This window comes from Meriones unguiculatus, chromosome 9 (genome assembly GCF_030254825.1).
Source record: "Meriones unguiculatus strain TT.TT164.6M chromosome 9, Bangor_MerUng_6.1, whole genome shotgun sequence".
Lineage (NCBI taxonomy): Eukaryota > Metazoa > Chordata > Mammalia > Rodentia > Muridae > Meriones > Meriones unguiculatus.
The window spans coordinates 113,606,197-113,626,265 of NC_083357.1; the positions used below are offsets into that span (position 1 = coordinate 113,606,197).

Here is a 20,069-nt window from a genome sequence, read left to right on the forward strand (position 1 = left end):
GATGGGTTAGATATCTCTGGAATTGAAATTACAGAAGTTCGTGAGCCCCATGATTTGGGAGCTGAGAATCAAAATTTTGTCCTCTGCAAGAACAGTATGTGATCTTAACTTGAGGCTCCTGACTTCCTCCTTTGAGACAGAGACTACAAAAGGCTTAAAGCTCCTAGTTGTCCTAGACTCCTCCTGTCTTGTCTCTTTGGTGGTGAGATTTTCAGTCTGCCAATACAGCCTCATTTTAAAAGTGAGCCTAGATGCTCCTCTTGAGTCTTACTGATGATGAGTTACCAGAGAGGAACATGTGCTGAGCAAGGCTGAGGATGATGAGGGTGCCATGAGAGAGACAAACAGACGGACAGGAAAGCATCCTCATGCAGCTTCTGGAGTACCACAAAAGTCGGCCTGACCCTGCAGTGATGTCTCATGGTTTGTGAAGCCAGTGTCCACACGGCCAGACCATTGAACAGCACTGTTTTTCTTCCTAACTGGTTAGCTTCAGGAGCTTATGAGCACACACACACAAGCCCCCCAAAACTGGTCAAACCTGAATCCTCACTTCCATCCCATTTCACAGAATGGGAAGGAGAAAGTGACGAGGCTTTCCACTTGAGAATTCTGAGAACTTGGAAGAACATGTTAAGGTTGGTGTGCAGAGGGAGTGTGAGGAGAGAAAAGGAGGACGCCATGCCCTTCCCAGGGTCTTGCACTGCCCGCTGCCGCTGTTACACCTCCACACACTCAGAGCCTGAGCTCTGAGGCAAGAGTCCACAGTCTTTTGTATTTGGAATGTAAGTCTCTCTCTCGGTGTCTCTCTCTGTCTCCTCTCGCTCATGTTTGCTCTCTCCCTCTTTGTGTGTGTGAGGACAGAGACAGAGAGGGAGACAGACAGATAGAGAGGAGAGAGATCCATGCCTCTCTAATATTGTCCACTCATTACTCGTTCTTAGAAAATAAAAACGTTGAGAAGAGCAGAAATCAGCTGGGCACCCAGAGAGGTAGCTCTGTTCTGCTTCCAGGCCCAGGTTTCCTTTCTTTTCTTTCTTTCTTTTCTTTTTCTTTCTTTTTTTAACTTTCTGTGTTTATGTCTTCCCCCGGTGGCTTTGTGTTAGTTGCACTGGGGCAAGAGCAACAATTGGAAATGCGATGTTCTTTATCTCCAGCAAAATATAGCGTAATCACAATAACGCCTCAATCACCTTGCCTTATTTTATTTATTCGTGGCTTATTTGTGCCGGGAAAGGTAGCATTTCGGACCGTGTATGGAGACCATGAAGTGATTGAGAAAATAGGGACCGTTCTCTTCCAGTCTTTCCCCTTCTACCTAGTGGCTCGCGATCCATTCCAGGTTTTGCGGCCGACTCTGCCTCTGAATTTCGGCTTTGCACTGGGTAGCACGTTTCTCTCCCTCTCTCCCTCCCCTCCTTTCTCCTTCCCCTTTGCCTCCGGTGTCAGTCTCCAGGATTTTCTCTCTTCCTATTTCAAGAAGACTCTCACAGGCTCCCTCAGCCTATGTGAAGCTGAGGGTTCCCCAGGATCCCGCACATCTCCATCACATACCTCCACGCACACACCTCCCGAGAGCTCCGCGCTCACACCCACAAACACGCGCGCAGACTCTCGCGCCGGCCTGTCCATCTCCCTCCGGGGGGAGCCCGCGCGCGGTCCCACCTTCGTCTCACACACAGGCTAGGCGAGCTCGCAGCGCTCCACGACTCTGCGGCTCGGGACTCGGACACAGCGCTGAACACCCCCACTGTGGTATTTAAAAAAGAGAGAGAGAGACGTTTCTTTGCCTTTTCCTCTTCTCTCGTCTTTCTCGCACGGTTTTCCACCCGAGCGGCTAGCGGAGCTGCATTCCCGAGGCAGCCCTGCTTGGCTTGCCATCCTCCATCTGGCTTATAAAAGTTTGCTGAGCGCAGTCCAGAGGGCTGCGCGGCTCGTCCCCTCGGCTGGCGGAAGGGGGTGACGCTGGGCAGCGGCTAAGAAGCGCGCCGCAGGCTCTGGCGGGCTTTCGGCTCGAGGGGCAAGGTGAAGAGCGCACAGGGAGCTGGGGGCTGCCGAGGTGGACTTGCGTGTTGCACCATGCCTTCCTGGATCCGGGCTGTGATTCTTCCTCTCTCCGGGCTGCTGCTGTCCCTGCCGGCCGCGGCGGACGTGAAGGCTCGGAGCTGCAGCGAGGTCCGCCAGGCTTACGGTGCCAAGGGATTCAGCCTGGCGGACATCCCCTACCAAGAGATCGCAGGTAAGCGCGGGCGCCGGCCCGGGGCCCGCTGCAGCCCCGGGAGGCAGCGGGGCTTCCTCCCTGTCCCCCCTGTTGCTCAGTTGGTGCTCACTTTCCGCGGGTGGCTCCCGGGAAGCCCGCGTCCGCGCCTCGAGGCGGCAGAGGCTGGTCCCGTCCCTCCGGCGGGAGGGAGGTGTGCCTGCCCGCCGCCTCATTGTGTGCACACGCGGGAGCACCCTCGCCCCTCGCTCCCCGCGTCTGCCCCCGCGCCCTGCCTCCTCGCTGGCTGGCCTGGAGCCTAGCGGGGCCGAGGGAACGGGGGACGGTGGAGGGGCGACGGCTAGCGAAGGCGGAGACCGGAGCGGGGCGCCCATCGCATCCCCCTCGCCCGGGCAAACTTAGGAGAACTGCGGCCGCAGTTCGCTCAGCGCCACCGTCTGAGTGGCGCCTTCTCCGCTCCCGCCTTCGCGCCGGCGGGGGCGGTGGAGAGACGCGGAGGTTCCCCGACTCCGGCTCTCCGCGCTCCAGATCCATTCCAGGGACCGGGCGCCTGGCTCCGGGGCTGGGGACCGGCCACTAAGGGAAAGGAGGCTCGTTGCCCGGGTCTCCAGGATCCGGACAACGGAGTCCCGGGGCCGTTGGCTCGGGGGGAGGGGGGGTTCGTAGTCCATCTGCTTTAGGTTTGGGGCGGGATTTCCCGTTAGGGTACCCCGATGCTTCCCGGGCTGCGGTTGGCCACTCGGGCTGAGCAGACAACCCGGCCGCCCGGCTTAGCGCTCCGGCCGGCTGGCGCACGCGGAGCCAACTTAAGCGAGTGACCCGATGGGGGCGTTCGTCTCCGGGGTCTGCACGTAGCGCTCGGTGGCTCGCCGGGTCACGAGCATTCTTTCCTCCCGGGCTCTCGAGCCTCCACCCTCCTCCCCGGAGCCAGTGTGTGCGGCCCTTTGGGCTCCACCAACTTGCGCAGCAGCCTGGGTGTGTGTGTTCCGGCTCTTAGCTCCAACCGAACCCGAACTTCATTGGGGCTCTGTGACTGAAAGGTGTCGGGGATAGAAAATCCTTCGGCTGCGAGGGAGCCGGGCTGGAAGGAGCCAAAAGGAGACTGGAGGTGCGGGCAGGGCGCGGGCTGCTCACAGCGGGTAGCTGAAGTCCTGAGTGACCTCAGATCGCTGGATCGCCACCAGACTCTGGGTTTTGCCAAAGAACTGGTGGACTGATGGGAAACGCTTGCAAATACCTTAAAACATCTCCGTTGTAGTACCTTGTGGAATTACTGCTTTATTACGGTCGAGCTCTAAACTCAAGGAGTGAGGGTCTTAACTTACACAGCAATTAACACATTTCTATCAATTTGGGCATTGCCAAAAGGAAAAGGAAAATAAACGACGCTCACATATCACCAACAGCGCGGCGCTTTATGTAGAGGGAGTGTTTTTTTTTTTTTTTTTTTTTTTTTTTTTTTTTTTTTTTTTTTTTTTTCTCCAATTCATAGCCAGGCGTTTCATTCCCCGGCTCAGGAAGGCTGGGGAAGCTGTAGTGGATTAAGAGACTCTCTTCAATCTGGGATTTCGCCCACCCGGTTCCCGCACTCCTAATTTGTTAATCAATGACTAGAAAGGGACTGCCCCTGCAGCTCCTTAAGTTTCTTAACCTCCTTTCCCTTTGTCTACTGTTGTTCATTCTTTTTAATTAATTGATAAGGATCTGCTTCACCTTTTTAACTCCCCAAATCTCAGGAAATTCAACTTTTAAAAGGCATAGTTTAGGGATCTCTTCCAGGAGCTCCTTTTCTTTTTTAATCTGGCCATTTCAAAACTGTATCTTTTAAACACACATATTTCCCAACATGATTTCAGATAAGATATCTCCAAGAAGAGAACAGCTAAGTATTTTTAAATTGGATCGGTATTGTTTAGCAGATAATGAGGCTCTCAGGAGACCCCTCAGCACCATCCGGCTCCTGGCTATCAGAGGCTGATGCCCATTGTAAGTCATTTCTGTAGTCACCAATTACTTTGCTGGAGAGCATTTCCAGTGGCTGGACACATTCTTCAGTAGTAGTCTAACTGCAGAGGGTTGGGGTTGTATACTTTTTGTTTTCTCTATTCCCTTAAAAATCACAGACTGTTAATGGCTTTGAATCCCTAAAATCCCTCCACTCCACTGAACTTACCTTGGCCAGGAATGGGTGAGGCTGAGGACTTTACCTTAAGCCTACAACGCTGGTGGACAGGATCAAGGTCCATGTCTCATGGGGTCAAAGGCACATTTGTTAGGAAAACAGTGAGTTGTAGGATAACTGAAGGGTTTTTAGTTGGGGGGGGTTCAAAATAAACTTTACTCAGTGCTACAGTAAATTGCATTTACTGTTGCTGTTGGAATAACCACTTAAGAAAAAGGTAATTACTAAATAAACATACCCCTAGTGCCCGCCCTAGCGCTTGATGGTATTTACATGTAATTATGTACTGTAGGTAAGAGTGTGTGGAGGCTGTCCCTTCTTTAAACTTGTTGTCATCCATTGCCTTGCTTAGACATCCAGTGGTTTGCTTCAGAAATGGTAGGAATTTAAAAGAACTGCTGTTCAGGCTCCAGATTCCAGTTGAGCCATATTCACAAGTAGCTTGCATAGTGAAATAACTAGGAAGTAATAAGGATATTATATTTCATCTCAAGATTATTAAAGTTTTACTCCAAGCTCAGAATTATAAAACAGTGTTGCCCTTTTCTCTTCCTGGTAGAGGGAAGCTCTTCAAACCGCCAGAGGGTGACTCTGGGTAATATATAAACCTAGAAAGTGCCTTCAGAAGGGGAGTTTGGACCATCAATCTTCACTCAGCCTTGATTTTAAACCCATGCAGGCAGATTAGATAGACTCTCCTCCCTGGAAGATTTCCAAGGGAGACAACCCTTGCACCCCTCTCAGCAATCCATTCTAATGCTTCAGAATTCCTGTGGTACAAGCAGTGTTTCCAGACATCTAGCCAAACGCCTTCACAATGGCCTTGCTTGTTTTCCCTTCTGTGTCCTGGGAAGAGCCTAAGCTTAGACCATCAGGGCTTGGTTAGAAACCTGATCAAAGCTTCCTTCTTCCTTCAGGCTCAGCTACTCCCGTTTCTTGCTGATGCTAAACTTCTCAGAGTCGCATAGTTGGTGGTAGCACCTGCTTGGGCTATGTGCAGATTGTCTGTAGAGTGCTTGTGTGATATGCACAGGACGTTATGTCTCTAGCAACACACACACACGCACACACTCACATGCACTCTTACACATTCACTCACTCACGCACTCACACCCACACTCTCACCCTGCCCCCCACACACAGCGAAACACATCACTCTTATAAAGGTAGAAATGTGGGGATTCAGAGAATGCTGTTTCAGGCTTTCTTATATGTAGCTTTGATGAGATCTTTATTCATAATATTCCATAGTTCAGAGTATGAAACATGATTAGCTGGCCATGATTCCAATTTTCTCGTTCATCTAACATAACTTTTCTAACACGCCATGTAACACTTTAGCAGATCAGATGGCTCAGCTGGTTAATGCAATTGATTTAGCTCCAGCTTGAGTCTGATAGGGACCCACCTATCTGAAGAAGAAAACCAGCTCTCACAGGTTGTCTTCTTTGTCCATATGTGTGTTCTGGCACCTGCATACACACATAAACACAGGTTCAAAAAAAATTACTGAAGTTTTCCAATGTTAGAATATAGTGGATCTAACCATATTTGATAGATAAAAACACAACAAAAACTTAAGTGACATGCCCAAGGTGACTCAGCTAACAATTGGTGAGAAAGAAGCTCAAACCCAGGAGTGCTGGTTTGGCAGTGCACAAACCTCCAGTTTGGCCCATTGTCCTGCAGAGTTAAGCCTCCAGCATTTGTTGGATGCACACATACGAGACCTATTCTTTGCCCCTCTTATATGTATGTAGTGTTGTTGGCTGACCATCCATGTATTCCCACAAAGTTCCGTGTGCTGAAGTTAGATTGGCTGCAGCATCATTTCTCAAATATGTGTGTGTAGATTGGGGATTGATCACCTTGCACCCACCCCTACCTCCTCATTGTGCAACTATGTACTTTCCAATTCATTTTGTTGTGTCTGTCTGGCTATGTAAAGTACATGCTTTTGTTTCTTTCCATGTACTGGGCCTTCTGGGGTAGCATCTTAGTCCAAAACCTGGAATATTGGGTTAGTCCAACAAAGCTTATGATACCTCGTGACCCAGAGGGTACAAGATGGGACAAAGTCCTATTTCCACAGAATAGAACAAAATCTAAAGCCATAAGTTTTTAGTATGTGCTTTTCCCTACTTTCCCTTAGGTATGTTGAGAATTGGGGTACAGTTGGACACTAAGAAAGCATTAACCTGTTTTCATCTCTTTGATGCCAATTTTCATCAAATATAGCAAGATCTACTATGAAAATAGGACTTTTTTCATATATTACTGGTGTTCCTGTGTCTTCACTTTTTATTCTGGCTTCAAATATATATATATGCACATCATATATATATCATATATGTACATATATATGTACATATATATGATGTGCATTCTTTATATGTATATGTACAAACAACATTCTGTCTATCTACACACACACATACATAGGCTTGGCTTTGTTTCATTGATCTTTAACACATGTTCTTTTCAGTTCACATTAACATAAGTGGAAAAGTTAAGTCCTTTTTACCTTTTGTATCTTAGCTTTGGATAAACTATGTAAGTTCCATCTATTTGCCTTATTCAATAATTTCTGATTTTTGCCCTCTACTTTGTTAATGGATGAACTCTAAAGCCTTTTGGATGAACAAAGTGAGTTATAAATTAATTAGTTGAATTTCAATTTTTTATTTCTATGGTTTGGCAATTCACTGGATTTCTAAAATAATTACTCTATTTCCAAATATCAAAGCCATCTGAAATGCAGGTTGCTAGGAGTTCCTCTTGGAATGTTTTTGATTTGGGAATCCGTTGAGAGTGCTGCTTGCAAACAAGGTCTGCTCAGCTGATTTATAGAGAATAATCTCTTATCATTTAGGGACTGACACACTTCTTTTTTTAAACATAAGACTCACTTCTTTTAATTGCATTGTGTCTTAATAGTTTGTGACTGGAAATGTAGGCCATTATCAGGATAGGTTCAAAATACAGAGCATTCTGTTTTAAAATATTGTGGTTAAAAGATTTATTCTTTTAAACTTGTGGACACTTATAAAATTGTTTTCTGTTAGGTGAACTGTTCTGTAAAACTTGTAGCAAATTAGTTGTTGATAGATGATTTAATCCTAATTTCTGTCTTACTTAGACTTAAAAAAAGTAACATTATGCATAATCTTCCATAATTTATATATCCCTGAAGAGTTCTGACAAGGCCAGAGATGATGTAGAGCTGTCTAGCCAGCTTAAACAACTGTTTTAATATTTTCAGAATCTGAACATTCAGTATCTTACTCTGCCTGATGAAATGTTCTCTGTCATATTTTTTCACTTAAGTTTAACATATAATTTAACTTTAAGTAATATAGCAATCACCCAAAGTTATCCAGTTGGCAGTGTTTCACACAGTATTGTCAAGCCAGGAGTGATGGGCCTGTACTGGCAGCATTCAGGGGGTCTGGTGTTCTAGGCCAGGATGGGCCATGTGGCTACAGCCTTGTCTCAAAAACCCAAGGAAGAGCGACAAGGACAAAAGAAAACAACCAAGCAAACAAATGAATGCAAAATGTTTAGATCTCTGGTTTGGCAAATATGTAAATAAAAGAATTCATCGTGGTAAATCTTGGGTAAAATGTTCTAACTTTTAATAAAACTGGGTGAAAATAGGTTTCTAATAACATTTAATTATCATTATCATTGGAACAGCAACAGAGAAAAATAGAAATGATTCCATATTTAAACAGCACCCAGTTTACAGATTATTTCAGGCATTTTGCTCACTCATGCAGTGAGTATTTATTGTGTATGTGCTATGCATAAGCCCTTGTGCTTTGTACTCTGTAGTTACAGGGAATTTTCATCCCAGCAAAAAAGTTACAACGGGGGCACTGTTGTAAATTTAGTAAATCCAGCTGAGATAAGCCTGTAGCACTCAAGGCAAACAGACTCCTGGGATCCTTGTATCTACACCCCTGGCCTCGGATGTTCGTCATTAAGGAAATGCAGTGTGACCTGAACCAGAGAAGCTATCTGTGAGGTTGGGGACAGTGGAAGGTGCACAAGTGATGAGTCAGTGAGAGCTCCGAGAAACAGGAGATGAATGATTGAACCCATGGTAATGGGCTGTGGTGGGGAAAGAAGTTAGAGAAAGAAAAACCAGGGATTTGGAGCCTAAGGGCCAGATTAGCAACCTAAGGGGCCCAAAGATAGAGCCTTGCATATCAGCTTTATGTTTATCAGCTTGGCCCTTTAACCGAAATGTTTACAGATACTGACCTGGAGGTCTACATACTCGGTTGCTTTAAGTGTAAATCAGTGAAGCAGTGTTTTACCTATTTAGAGCCTGCCTGCCTAGGATCCCATGTGAACTACTGTCCTGTTTGCAATGACTACACAAACTCTGCCACTAGAACCCTAAAATGCTGAGCCCTTTGCGGCTCTCTGCCCTAGACACTGCTGCCATGTTGTGTCATTCCATCACACACACACACACACACACACACACACACACACACACACGCACATGACTATCTGTGTTTGCTAACTCTCCCTCAACCCCAGAAGTTTCAGTGACCTCCTGCCCTTCTGAATGGTGATTGTTCAATGGGGAAGAACTCATGCCTAGAAGGGCTGATTTTTTTTTTTCCTGTAGAACCCAAAGTGACCATCTAATAGAGTTAACCATGGCTACTGCCCCCTGAAGGATATGTGTTTTCCTTCTTTGCTGGGTCCTAAAATGCCTCAAACTCCATGTTAAGGCTTTCACCTTTAATCTGAGAGCTCAGAGGGGCCCTTACAGGAGTATTTCAATCAGGATTGGTCGTGATTTTGAAATATTGCTATGACTTCTCTTAGAAGAATTACTGGACAGGCAGAACACAAACACAGGAAGAGAGGGGCCATCATCCTGAACCACAGTGGAGGCCACTGAAATAGAAAAAAGGAATCCTGAAGTATTTAGGTTCTGTGGGTACTGCCTAAGATTATTAGTCAATCAAATACTAGTTACATAATTTTCACTGTGTGATTGCCCATGGACAGTGTGGGCGAATGGGTAGAAGAGAGAGGGCCAGCCACAGAGAGAGATTAAAAGAGAAATGAATATCCACAAAACATTCACTGACTTAGGAAGGTAATGCCATTTGGCATAATTTATCTGTGTTTTTTTTGTTGGAAACAAAACTCACTATCATCATTAAGCCAGCTGAAGATTGTCAAGTACATCACTGTGGCTGACAGAGATTTCTCAAACAGTGTCGAATGAATTATTAATACTAAGAAAGCATCAGGGCATCAGGTACCAAAAGCCAGGTAATCAAATATGCATATCATGAAATTTCATTCATGGGTTTCTGTTTTTGTATTTGCAGCAGTATAAAAACAACTTAAAAATTTTCAACAAAATGCAGAACTAGTTAAAGCTTACCATTATTTCCTTAGGATTTAAATATGTTTTGAGGATCATCTAAATTGCAAAGGTCAATACTGATTATCAGGATGGAAATCAAAGGATGAAGTGGCTAAATGTAAGCAGAAGCCTTGAAGGACCAGCAATATTTTGCAAGGGAGTGGCAATGGAAGGTGGAATTCAGGGTGGAGTGGACAGTGGGTGTGTGAAGGATAACATAGACAGGAATCTACTTGGAAGTGATGAAAAATTATATTGAGTATCATGGGTGGGGCTGGGTCTTTGGAGATTTTTGGATATCCTCAGCTGAATGTGGTGGGAATTAGGTCATCATCCTGGGTTGTTGGCACTGAAGTGACATGATGGGAGTATTGTTTCGGGGTGGTTGAGCACTATAAACAAGCTGCATTAGAGAGATTCTTAGAGGCTCAGGGGAGAGGTGCAGCTGAGATGCTGCCTCAGATCCTTAGGCAGGGAAAGGATAGTCCCTGAGGAGGGTAAAGGAAAAGAAGAAGGGACAAATTTGGTTATCAGAGAAGACAAAAAAAAGAAAAAAAAACAAAAACCAAAAAAAAAAAAAAACCAAAAAACAAAAACAAAAAACAAAACCAAAGCAAACCAAAACAACAACAAAAAAAGAAAAACCAAAAAAACCCAACTTTAATTAACTAAAAAGGACTTGAAATCTAGACTCAGTTACACAGAGGTTCCAATAAAAGCATTTAAAGAAGATGTTGAAATCCTTTGCCAGACATAATGCTCAGTTAAGATTCTTTTGGCTGCAGGTCACAGAAGTTGGCTTACACAACCATTTTTCACACAGCAAGAGTCCCAACATAGGTCAGGGAGAAAGAAGTGAGAAAACAGTATGTTTATAGTATCTGCAGGGTGCCATGCTTGTTCCTCTTTCTGCTCCTGGATCCTGTTCTAACACATCTCCATATGGGCACAAGACAGCTGCTGGAGCACCAGGACTCACTGCCAAAGGCACCAAAAAGGATTGCTTTTCCCCATGTGTATGTCCCCTGGTGAGAAGTAGCTGGACATGTGCTTCTGATTCCAAAACTGCTTTGTATGGTCATGTTAGGAAGAAGAGGAAAGGGAAGGGGAGAGGAGGGGAAGGGAGGGGAGGGAAGGGGGAAGAAAAGGGAAGAGGGGAGAGAAGGTCATTCCATGGGGAGAGTAGTCATAGTTACAACCCAACTTGGTAGCTGATGGCCAATTAATTGCTTGGTTAATGTTCATCATCTTAAGGAGATTCCCCCAGAACTGAACGGTGACACACAAAGTTAAGAGAAACTGCCTAGGCTCTGTGAATTAAGTAGGTGTTTTCCATGCTATTTCTCAACTCTGGACAGTGGTAAACTGATAAGTGTTCAGTTGTTTGGGAGAGATGAGAAGCAGTGCCCCAGTTTTGCAGCAATTGCCAATTTCTGTGTAAGCACTCTTCTCAGCACCTATTCCAAGTTGCCAACAGTATCTACAAATTTAACAGTTGGCTCTTTTGAGTTATAGAGAGCCTGGGTCACCTCAGGAGGTACATGTTATCATTAGGAACACCAAGCAAACAAACAAAAACAAAACAAAAAACCAAAAACCTATCTTTGTGCTCTCCAATATTCTGATTCCTTACCCTCCTCCCTTTTCTCCACCCCCTTTTTGAAGTAATCGCAGTGTGCTTCCATAGTTAGGAGCCAGTGATCTGGACCACAGGATCTCCATGGACTTTGCATGTTGCTATCACAGAAGGTCTGGCTGTACCCAGACCTTTGTCTGGTCTCACAAGGTGTCTGACTGAGTAGGGCTGGGTTGTGCCTGTGAATCTGTATTTCAGGAATGTGCTCAGGTGGTGCTGATGTTATTGTTCCCATCATCCGTGGATCTCTTAAGAGCAACACTGAATTCTAGTCAAAGTGGGTTTTAAATACACGCGTGTGCCAGGACAAACACTTAAATGCCAGGTAATATGTTTCGTGACTTTTCTACCTTGATTGTGGGTCAGGATCTCCAACAGCGAGTATTCTGACACTCTAGATTGCACTGTGTATCTATCTCTCCAGTTTGTTGCTGATGTTTTTTAAATTACACCGTGGCTACTTGGGGAAATCGAGGAAGGCAGCCATCATCCCTTTGCCTGGAACCAAAAGGACTTTCCTACCACCGATGACCTGTCATCATTAGTAAGGGGACCCTCTTCACTGCTTTAGAAGAGGAAATGGGCAGCAGAATTGGAAGTTTCTTTCACTGTAAGGTTCCTGTAATAAGTTGCTAAATTGGCATGCTTTCTTTCGGCACATATGAGTCTTATTATGTGTATTCTTTTATCTGGTCTGGAAGAATTTTATCCCCTACCTCCTCTTTGGGTTATCCCCATATTGACCTCCAGGCACAGAACTTGCCATTTTCTCCTGTTCTCTGGAATTGTATATAAAGGGGACTATATACTGAACTGGTTATTTTTCATTTTTGCATGTATTTAATTACAGATGAAAAGGTCCATTCTGAGCATGCCTACCAGGGCTCCACAGTTTCATCACTGGCAGGAGAGCCCCCTATTACAGTTCTTAGATTTTTAAGAAATTTACCTTCATCCCTTTGTGCCCCCAGGATAGCTGCGATGCAGGGGCCAGTGTCCCAGGGATCTCCAGGAACTTGGGATATTGCCTCAAAGTTCTCAGTGAATTTGAGGCAACTATTTTTTTTTATCCTTTGCAGGAAAAAAAAAGCCTTTTGAAGTCTTCTGAAGGAAGATGAATAATTTTCACTTATTTTCTTAATGGGTCAGAATAGCTTAAAGTCAATAGCACTTGTGAGGTGAACTTCAAACAGTTCACCATGCATGAAGCATAGATATGTGCCAGTGAGAAGTTTTAACTAGTGTCTGGGGGGAAAAAATAAAAGGAATTATTGTCCTATATCTGTTTGCTTTCCTAATATTTTTTTTAAATCTCAATGACTGATGAAACAAAGTATAAAACATAAAAGCCCTGTTTTTTTTTTCTCCAAAAGGCTTAACCATTCTATTTTCTTAAAGTGCAGTGTAGTGATTTATTGTAAAAGAAACAAGTAGAGGGAACTAGCTTATGAATCAAGCCATCCTTCCATCTCTGAGTCACTTAGATTCTTGATCCTGACACCAACTCACACTTAGGAGTTGCTTTGCGAGGACAGGTTTGGTTGAGCTTTTCTAAATTTTTATTTATTATTATTACTATTGTTATTATTATTCAATTGATATTTATTGCAAGACAGCTGTAAACAAATCAAGATATTTGTCAGTGACTTGTGAGCTCCATTTGAAGGGCTGGAATTCATTCCTAGTGTCAACTCTCACCACTGTTGGAAGTGCAGGCTCCTTGCTTGGTGATCCAGGGAGTCTTTCAGCCATTGATTCTAACTGAACTTGGGAAAAATGGTTCAGGTTCACAGTATCAGGCACATGTGGAAAAAGCTCGCGTTGTGTTTGTATTGCTCACGTGATTATGTGGCTTCTTACACTGGACTTGCGGGTGTTAGGGGTCTGGTAGAGTGTTAGCAGCTTAGGCTGATCTTTTTATAAAAGTGCAATGAAGTTAGGCATTCATTCACTTAAATTGCCACGTGGCTCCTCTGAAGGCTGGTCTCAACTGGAGATGAAGTACCATTCAGAATGGCAGACCTCTGCCACCCACAGACAAATCTGCCAAGAGTTATCTTAGAATCCTTTACAGATATTCATGATGTGTGTTGAAGGACAGACTTAAAAGTCATAAGAATGCTTTGTTCTGCTTTGCCAGGAACATGTACTCCATAAGCGCATGCAAGCTGGGGTCTGGAACATGTGAGGCGAACCTGATGTTCAAGACAAAAAATAGGATATTGTGCATTTTTAAAAATTTTTGTTTTTAAGAACAACAACAACAATAAATTAACACATGAATTTGAATCAGTTTCTCAGCCTGGGCTTTTGATATGAAGGTAATTGATACCATAGGAAGTTGCATGTAGAAGCTATGTTGATTTGAGAGTTTCTTCTTTACCTAGAAGCTGCGCAGATTATATAAAAATTTTTCAGTGAACAAAAGGTTGGCTGTATGTAGTCTCATTGGTTACATCTTAATCATATGTGGTAACCAAGGTTGCCTTTTGTAGCTGGAATGCAATTTCCTACCACTAAAAAGGCTCAAACTTGTTTTCAAAGGCAAGTTAACCTTTCTAAGCATTAGTTTATAAAGCATAACTCTTGACAAAACTATTGCTAACCTCTGAAATACTTACATTTTTCAGAAATATGACCTTATGTTTGAAACAAAGTTTTAAAATAGTCTGCATGTTATAGAAGTTCCTGAAGCTGTTTTATTGTGGGGGAAAGTGGGGGGTGGACATGAGTGTTTTTCACAATTACTGTGATCCGGGAAACAGAAACTGGAACACAGATAGGCAAGAAAAGGCTTTGTGCAGCCTGTTTCTGAAAGCTATCTTCATTCAGGGTGACAGTTCTGGTTTTTACTTAATTAAGCATCAGAGAGAACTAGTGTCCAAAGGGACAAGCCGGAAGGTTCCCGGAAGCTCCAAGCTGCTGATAGCTTGCAGCTCTGCTAGAGAGCAGGTTGGGAGATGTGCAAGGTGCCGCGGATGCCCAGAAGGAGGCTCTGCTGCGCAGGGACTGCCTTAGGTGTGCCACCTTCGGCGCATTTCAGCCCGGTTACTGTGGAATTGATTTTCACGGCTCATGACAGAAGCTGTTTTCAGCCCATGAGGAGGAAGTGGCTGAGGCTGATACTCCTAACACAAACAGCAAATTGCTCCATGCCTTTCATAGCTTTCGAGGTCTGTTACCTTGAGGTTCTAATGGCCTTTTAACAGTGTTTCCAGCTGAGCAACAGATGTAAGTACCCTGAACATTGAAAGCACACCCCCAACCCTTACCTCCCTTAAAGAATCATTAAAAAAAAACAAAAAACAAAACAAAACAAAAAACAGGCATTGTATTAGCACCGCATTGTATGATCTATTCAGCAGTGCTTTAGATTTGGAAAGCGGAAATAAATCTCCACCAAATGTCAAGTACCATCAGTGCCGAGAATCTGCCGTCAGATTGGCCCGCCCCACATTGCCACCGAGTAACTGACTTCAGTTTTACTCATGCTCCCTGTTAATGGTGGTCCTGCGGGGTAATAGCTCATCACGAAAAGAAAATAATTAATCAATCCCCTGGAAGCTTCTCAGATTCCTTACACTTTAAGTCAGTTCGTTTTAATCCCGAAAGTTGCAGAACCATTTTGAAAAACAGGACGTTCAACTGTTAGAACTATTCCTTACCCACACTGTTTTTACTTTGTGGTCGCCTGCCTTGTGTTGCCAGAAATGGGAAATGTTTCCCAATCGGCAGCTGGGTACTCTGTGCAGAGAATGCCGAGGCCAAATTGGAAGTGGTAGAAGGTTGGTATTTTAGTCTTGTGGCCTGAGGAACTCGTGTCAAATTGTAGGCCTTTCCATTTTAAGAACGACTACAGCGGTGTGCCTTTTGGTTTCCCTGACATCTGACTGTGCTGTTGTTTGACTTTGCAATGGTGACTAGAACACTGAAGGAATGAGCCATCTTCTCTCCAGGGTCAGGCTGTCTGTTTCCTGCACCTCTCGTAGCATTAAGTATGTGCGCTGCCACCATATTTGTGCCTATCAGTAAGATGTCTATTGTGCGACCCCGCTGGAAAAGAACAGGGTTTCCTCTTCTCCCTTCTCACCTCAGACCTGTAGCCTGCTCATCTGGTTCCTTGGGAGAACCCACTTGTTGGTTATCAGTGGCAACAACAAAACAATGGAGTCTGATAAAGTTAAGGCCTCAGTCTGATGAGTGTGGCCTCTGGGACAGCATTTTTCATAAGGATCCTTCTGAAGTCCTTATGCAAAGACCATCTCCTGCCTTTATTCTTCACCATTTTCTGAACCTGTTGGTGCTTCATTTTATTTTTCATGTGCAAATAGGAATTGTCACTGCAGTTGAACTAAGTTAAGTTTAATAGTCAAGAAAGGCAACTAATCCCTGATCTGGGTAGGAGTGTCCGTCTGCCACGGGAGTGCCAGCTCCGGCACCTGCTGCTCTGCACAGCTTACACCAGGCTGGTGTATTTCATGACTGGATTTATCCAACTTGAGAAACAGCCACTATCCGTTTTGGAGCATTCACCCTTTCATTGGCCTCTGTGGTCTGCAGGCTTTCTGAGTTCCTAGCTTCCATTGCCTGTCTTGCTCACCTGGTGCAGTGGTGGCCTGCCGTGCTTAGCTGCTCAGTCTTTAGGAAGGCTCTAAGGACATCTGGGCCGGGCCTATCCACTGTGGTGGGAGCTACAGCCTTCCCGCTGCGTCCAGCATGCTTCAAGACTGTAACTCAGGAGGGACTGAGGTCCCTCCACAGGACTCTAGGCAGAAATGTGCTTCTCTACGAAAAGGAAAGCTCAGAGAGAAGTAAGTGAGAGTCTTGGCCAACATTCCATTCTGATGGCATCTTCTTCACATAGACTCTTGAGGCCAGTGATGGCCATGCTGTCTTCCCTTCTCTTGCCTGGTCTGAAAACATGCAGCTGGATTTAGAATTCTTGTCTCCTGAAGTCAGGTAAAAGACTCTCACAGTCCTGATGTCTACAAAAAGAAATGAACGAAACAGACTCACTTACATATTTGCCAAACATTGTCTCCAGTATGTAGATGGCATGAAGACGTCTGAAGAGTCATGGAAATAGCAAACTGTCAGCTCTGTGAATTCTTTCTTTTTACTACAATCTATGGGTTTCAGAGCATATGCTACAGATGCTGAGGGACCGAGTTCTGGCCTTATGCTTAGAATGTGGTTATTTGAGTGTATTCTTACACCTTCAATTGACTTTCTTTACCTACACAGAGAGGGAAATAATACTGCCTGGCTCGTGACAGTTTTCGGTGGCAGTTAAGTAGCGTGATCCATGTGAACAGCAGAAACAGAGAGGTCCTCAGGAAATAGATCTCTGTCACTAGTTCCTGTGATAGGTGACGGGTGATGAGGGATCTCTAACCTGGAAGCCAGTTCACTGTAATTTCCACTCGAGACATTGTTATTTTAAGTCTCCTCTCATCATCAGCTTCTAAGAGATCACTTCCCCCTGGCAGTACTGCCTTGCCAGGCCACAGGGGAAGAGGACATGCTCAGTCCTGATGCAGCTTGATGAGCTGGGTGGTTGGGAAAGGGAGCTCTTCTTCTCTGAGGAAGAGGTGATAGAGAGTAGGGAGAGAAGGAGGGTGGGGCTGGGAGGGGAGGAGGGATGGGGCTACAACCAGGATGTAAAATGAATAAAAATGAAATGAATTACTGAAGCAGTCATTTTTATTATTTTTAAATTATGTAAAATTTAAAATTATTATTTAATTATGTGTGTGTGTGTGTTTATGTGTACGTGACTGCAGAAGCCACTGGAACCTGGCAGAGGGCTTTGGAGGCCTGGAGCTGGAGCAACATCCTCTGCTCTAAGTGGATGCTGGGAACTAAACTCAGGTCCCCTGCAAAGGTGGGATGCACTGTCAACCCCCAAGCCGTCTCTCCCACCTAGAGATTTTAAACATGCTGGAAGTGCTACTAAATGTCAAAGAACATTTTTTTAACTTACTTCTTCTCCTCTTTAGTCTTCAACTTGGAAACAAATGTCCATGTTGCATCTGCCATGCTGCCTTCATAAATAATTTATTTATTTTTAATTGGCATAATAATCGCGTGCATTTATGGGTATAGTTTGACAGTTCAGTATACATACGCAATGTGAGGTTATGAGGTCAGAAAAAATAGCTTTCCATCTGCTTACACATTTATTAGTTCTGTGCATTGAGAGACTTTGCACATCTATCTTCTGGTTCTATACAAATGATAGTAACAGGCTGTTAAACTAAACTCACTCTCCTACTAGAATAGATTTCTCCCATCTCTCTGTATTTTGGTACCCATTGTCAAACTTCCATCCCTTTCCCTTACCTTTCCCTTCCTAGAGGTGATGAGTATTCAATTCAGTCCTGTGGTGGTCTACTTTGAGATTATTTCTATTTTTTTTTTTTTTGTAGCTTCCACCCATCCCTCCCCCAAGTTCCACTCTTTTTGCTGCTAGGTTGAGTAATATTCCATTGTTTATATACCTATAAAAATTTCTTTATCCTTTTGGGTATATGCCTAGGAGTGGTATACCTGGATCTTGAGGATGCACTATTCATAATTGTCTGAGAAAGCACCAGATTGATTTCCAAAGTGGTTGTACAAGTTTATATTCCAACCAGCAATGGAGGAGGGTTCCCCTTTCTCCACATCCTCTCCAGCATGTGTTGTCACTTGAATTTTTGATCTTAGCAATTCTGATGGGTGTGAGGTGAAATTTCAGTGTCATTTGGATTTGCATTTCCTGAATGACTTAGGATGTTGAACATTTCTTTAAGTGTTTCTCTGCCATTCGATATTCCTCTGTTGAGAATTCTCTGTTTAGCTCTGTACCCCATTTTTTAATTGGATTACTGGGTTTGTTGCTGTTTAAGTTCTTGAGTTCTTTATATACTTTGGATATTAGCCCTCAGATGTAGGCTTGGTAAAGACCTTTCCCAGTCTGTAGGCTGTCGTTTGTTCTGACAGTGTCCTTTGCTTTACAGAAGCTTTTCAGTTTCAGGAGGTCCCAGTTATTGATTGTTGATCTTAGAGCCTGTGCTGTTGGTGTTCTGTTCAGGAAGTTGTCTCCTGTGCCAATGAGGTCAAGGCTCTTCCCTTTTTTTTTTTTTTGTCTAACAGATTTAGTGTGTCTGGTTTAATGTTGAAGTCTTTGATTCACTTGGACTTTAGTTTTGTGCAGGGTGATAAATGTGGATCTATTTGTATTTTTCTGCACGTAGACATCCAGTTAGACCGGCACCATTTGTTGAAGATGCTGTCTTTTTTTCCAATGGAGGGTTTTGGCTTCTTTGTAAAAAATTAAGTTTCCATAGATGTGTGGGTTTATTTCTGGGTCTTCAATTCGATTCCATTGATCTACCATTCTGTTTCTATTCCAGTATCATGCTGTTTTTATTATTGTTGCTCTATAATACAGTTTGAGATCTGGGATGGAGATACCTCCAGAAAATCTTCTATTGTACAGGATTGTTTTAGTTATTCTGAATTTTTTGTTTTTCCATATGAAATTCAGAATTGTTCTTTCAATGTCTGTAAAAATTGTGTTGATATTTTGATGGGAATTGCATTGAATCTGTAGATTGCTTTTGGTAGGATAGCCATTTTCACTATGTTAATCTTACTGATCTGTGAGCATGGGAGACCTTTCCATTTTCTAATATCTTCTTCAATTTCTTTCTTCAGAAACTTGATTTTTTTTCCATATAGGTCTTTCATTTGTTTGGTTAGAGTTACACCAAGGTACTTTATGTTATTTGTGACTATTTTGAAGGGCGTTGTTTCCCTAATTTTTTTCTCAGTCCATTTGTCATTTGTGTATAGGAGGGCTTCAGATTTTTTTTGAGTTAATTTTGTATCCAGCCACTTTGCTGAAGGTATTTATCAGCTGAATGAGTTCTCTGGTAGAATTTTTGGGGTCACTCATGTGTACTAGCATATCATCTGAAAACAGTGATACTTTGACTTCTTCCTTTCTGATTTGTATCTGTTTGATCTCCTTTAGTTGTCTTATTGCTCTAGCTAGGACTTCAAGAACTATGTTGAAGAGAAAATGAAAGATAGACCCCCCTTTCAAAGGAAGCCCATTGGCTACTCAGTTTCCAAGCAGGTTCCCTAGTAAGAGATATAGGGGCTATCTCTGACATGAACTCAGTGCCGTCTCTCTAATCACCTCCCCTTGGGGGGAGCAGCCTTACCAGGCCACAGAGGAAGAAGATGCAGCCAGCTTTGATGAGACCTGATAAGCTAGGGTCAGATAGAAGGGGAGGAGGTCCTCCCCTATCAGGGGACTAGGGAAAGGCCATAGGGGAAGAAGAGGGAGTGTGGGTGGGATGGGGAGGAGATGAGGGAGGGCGTTGCAGTGGGATACAAAGTGAATAAAGAGGAAAAAAAATAAATATATAAATAAAATTAACTTAATAAGCACAAAATTCTATATCCATGTATCTACTGACAGGCACCACAGTTGATAATATATTTTGTCCTTTTGAATGATGCTACAATAAACATGAAATGTATGTACATTTCAGTATGCTGATTTTGTTTTTTTTGGGGGGTATATCACAAGCATTTCTGGGTCATCTGGTAGTAGTCTTTTCTGTTGCATTCTCACTAGCAT

General features: G+C 43.8%; 1 protein-coding gene across 2 annotated transcripts in view; it reads left to right on the top strand.

Annotated features, from left to right (window-relative positions):
• The first annotated feature begins 1,389 nt into the window (after positions 1 to 1,389).
• The window catches only part of Gpc6 (glypican 6), a 1,064,885-nt gene continuing 1,046,205 nt past the window's right edge, over positions 1,390 to 20,069 (top strand). Inside the window, exon 1 of one of the 2 annotated variants that reach the window (XM_060391596.1) lies at positions 1,390 to 2,239. In XM_060391596.1, coding sequence (XP_060247579.1) covers positions 2,080 to 2,239 — 160 coding nt within the window. In that variant the 5' untranslated portion in view covers positions 1,390 to 2,079. The remainder of the gene's footprint in view (positions 2,240 to 20,069) is intronic. The other variant, XM_060391597.1, reaches the window with a different exon arrangement.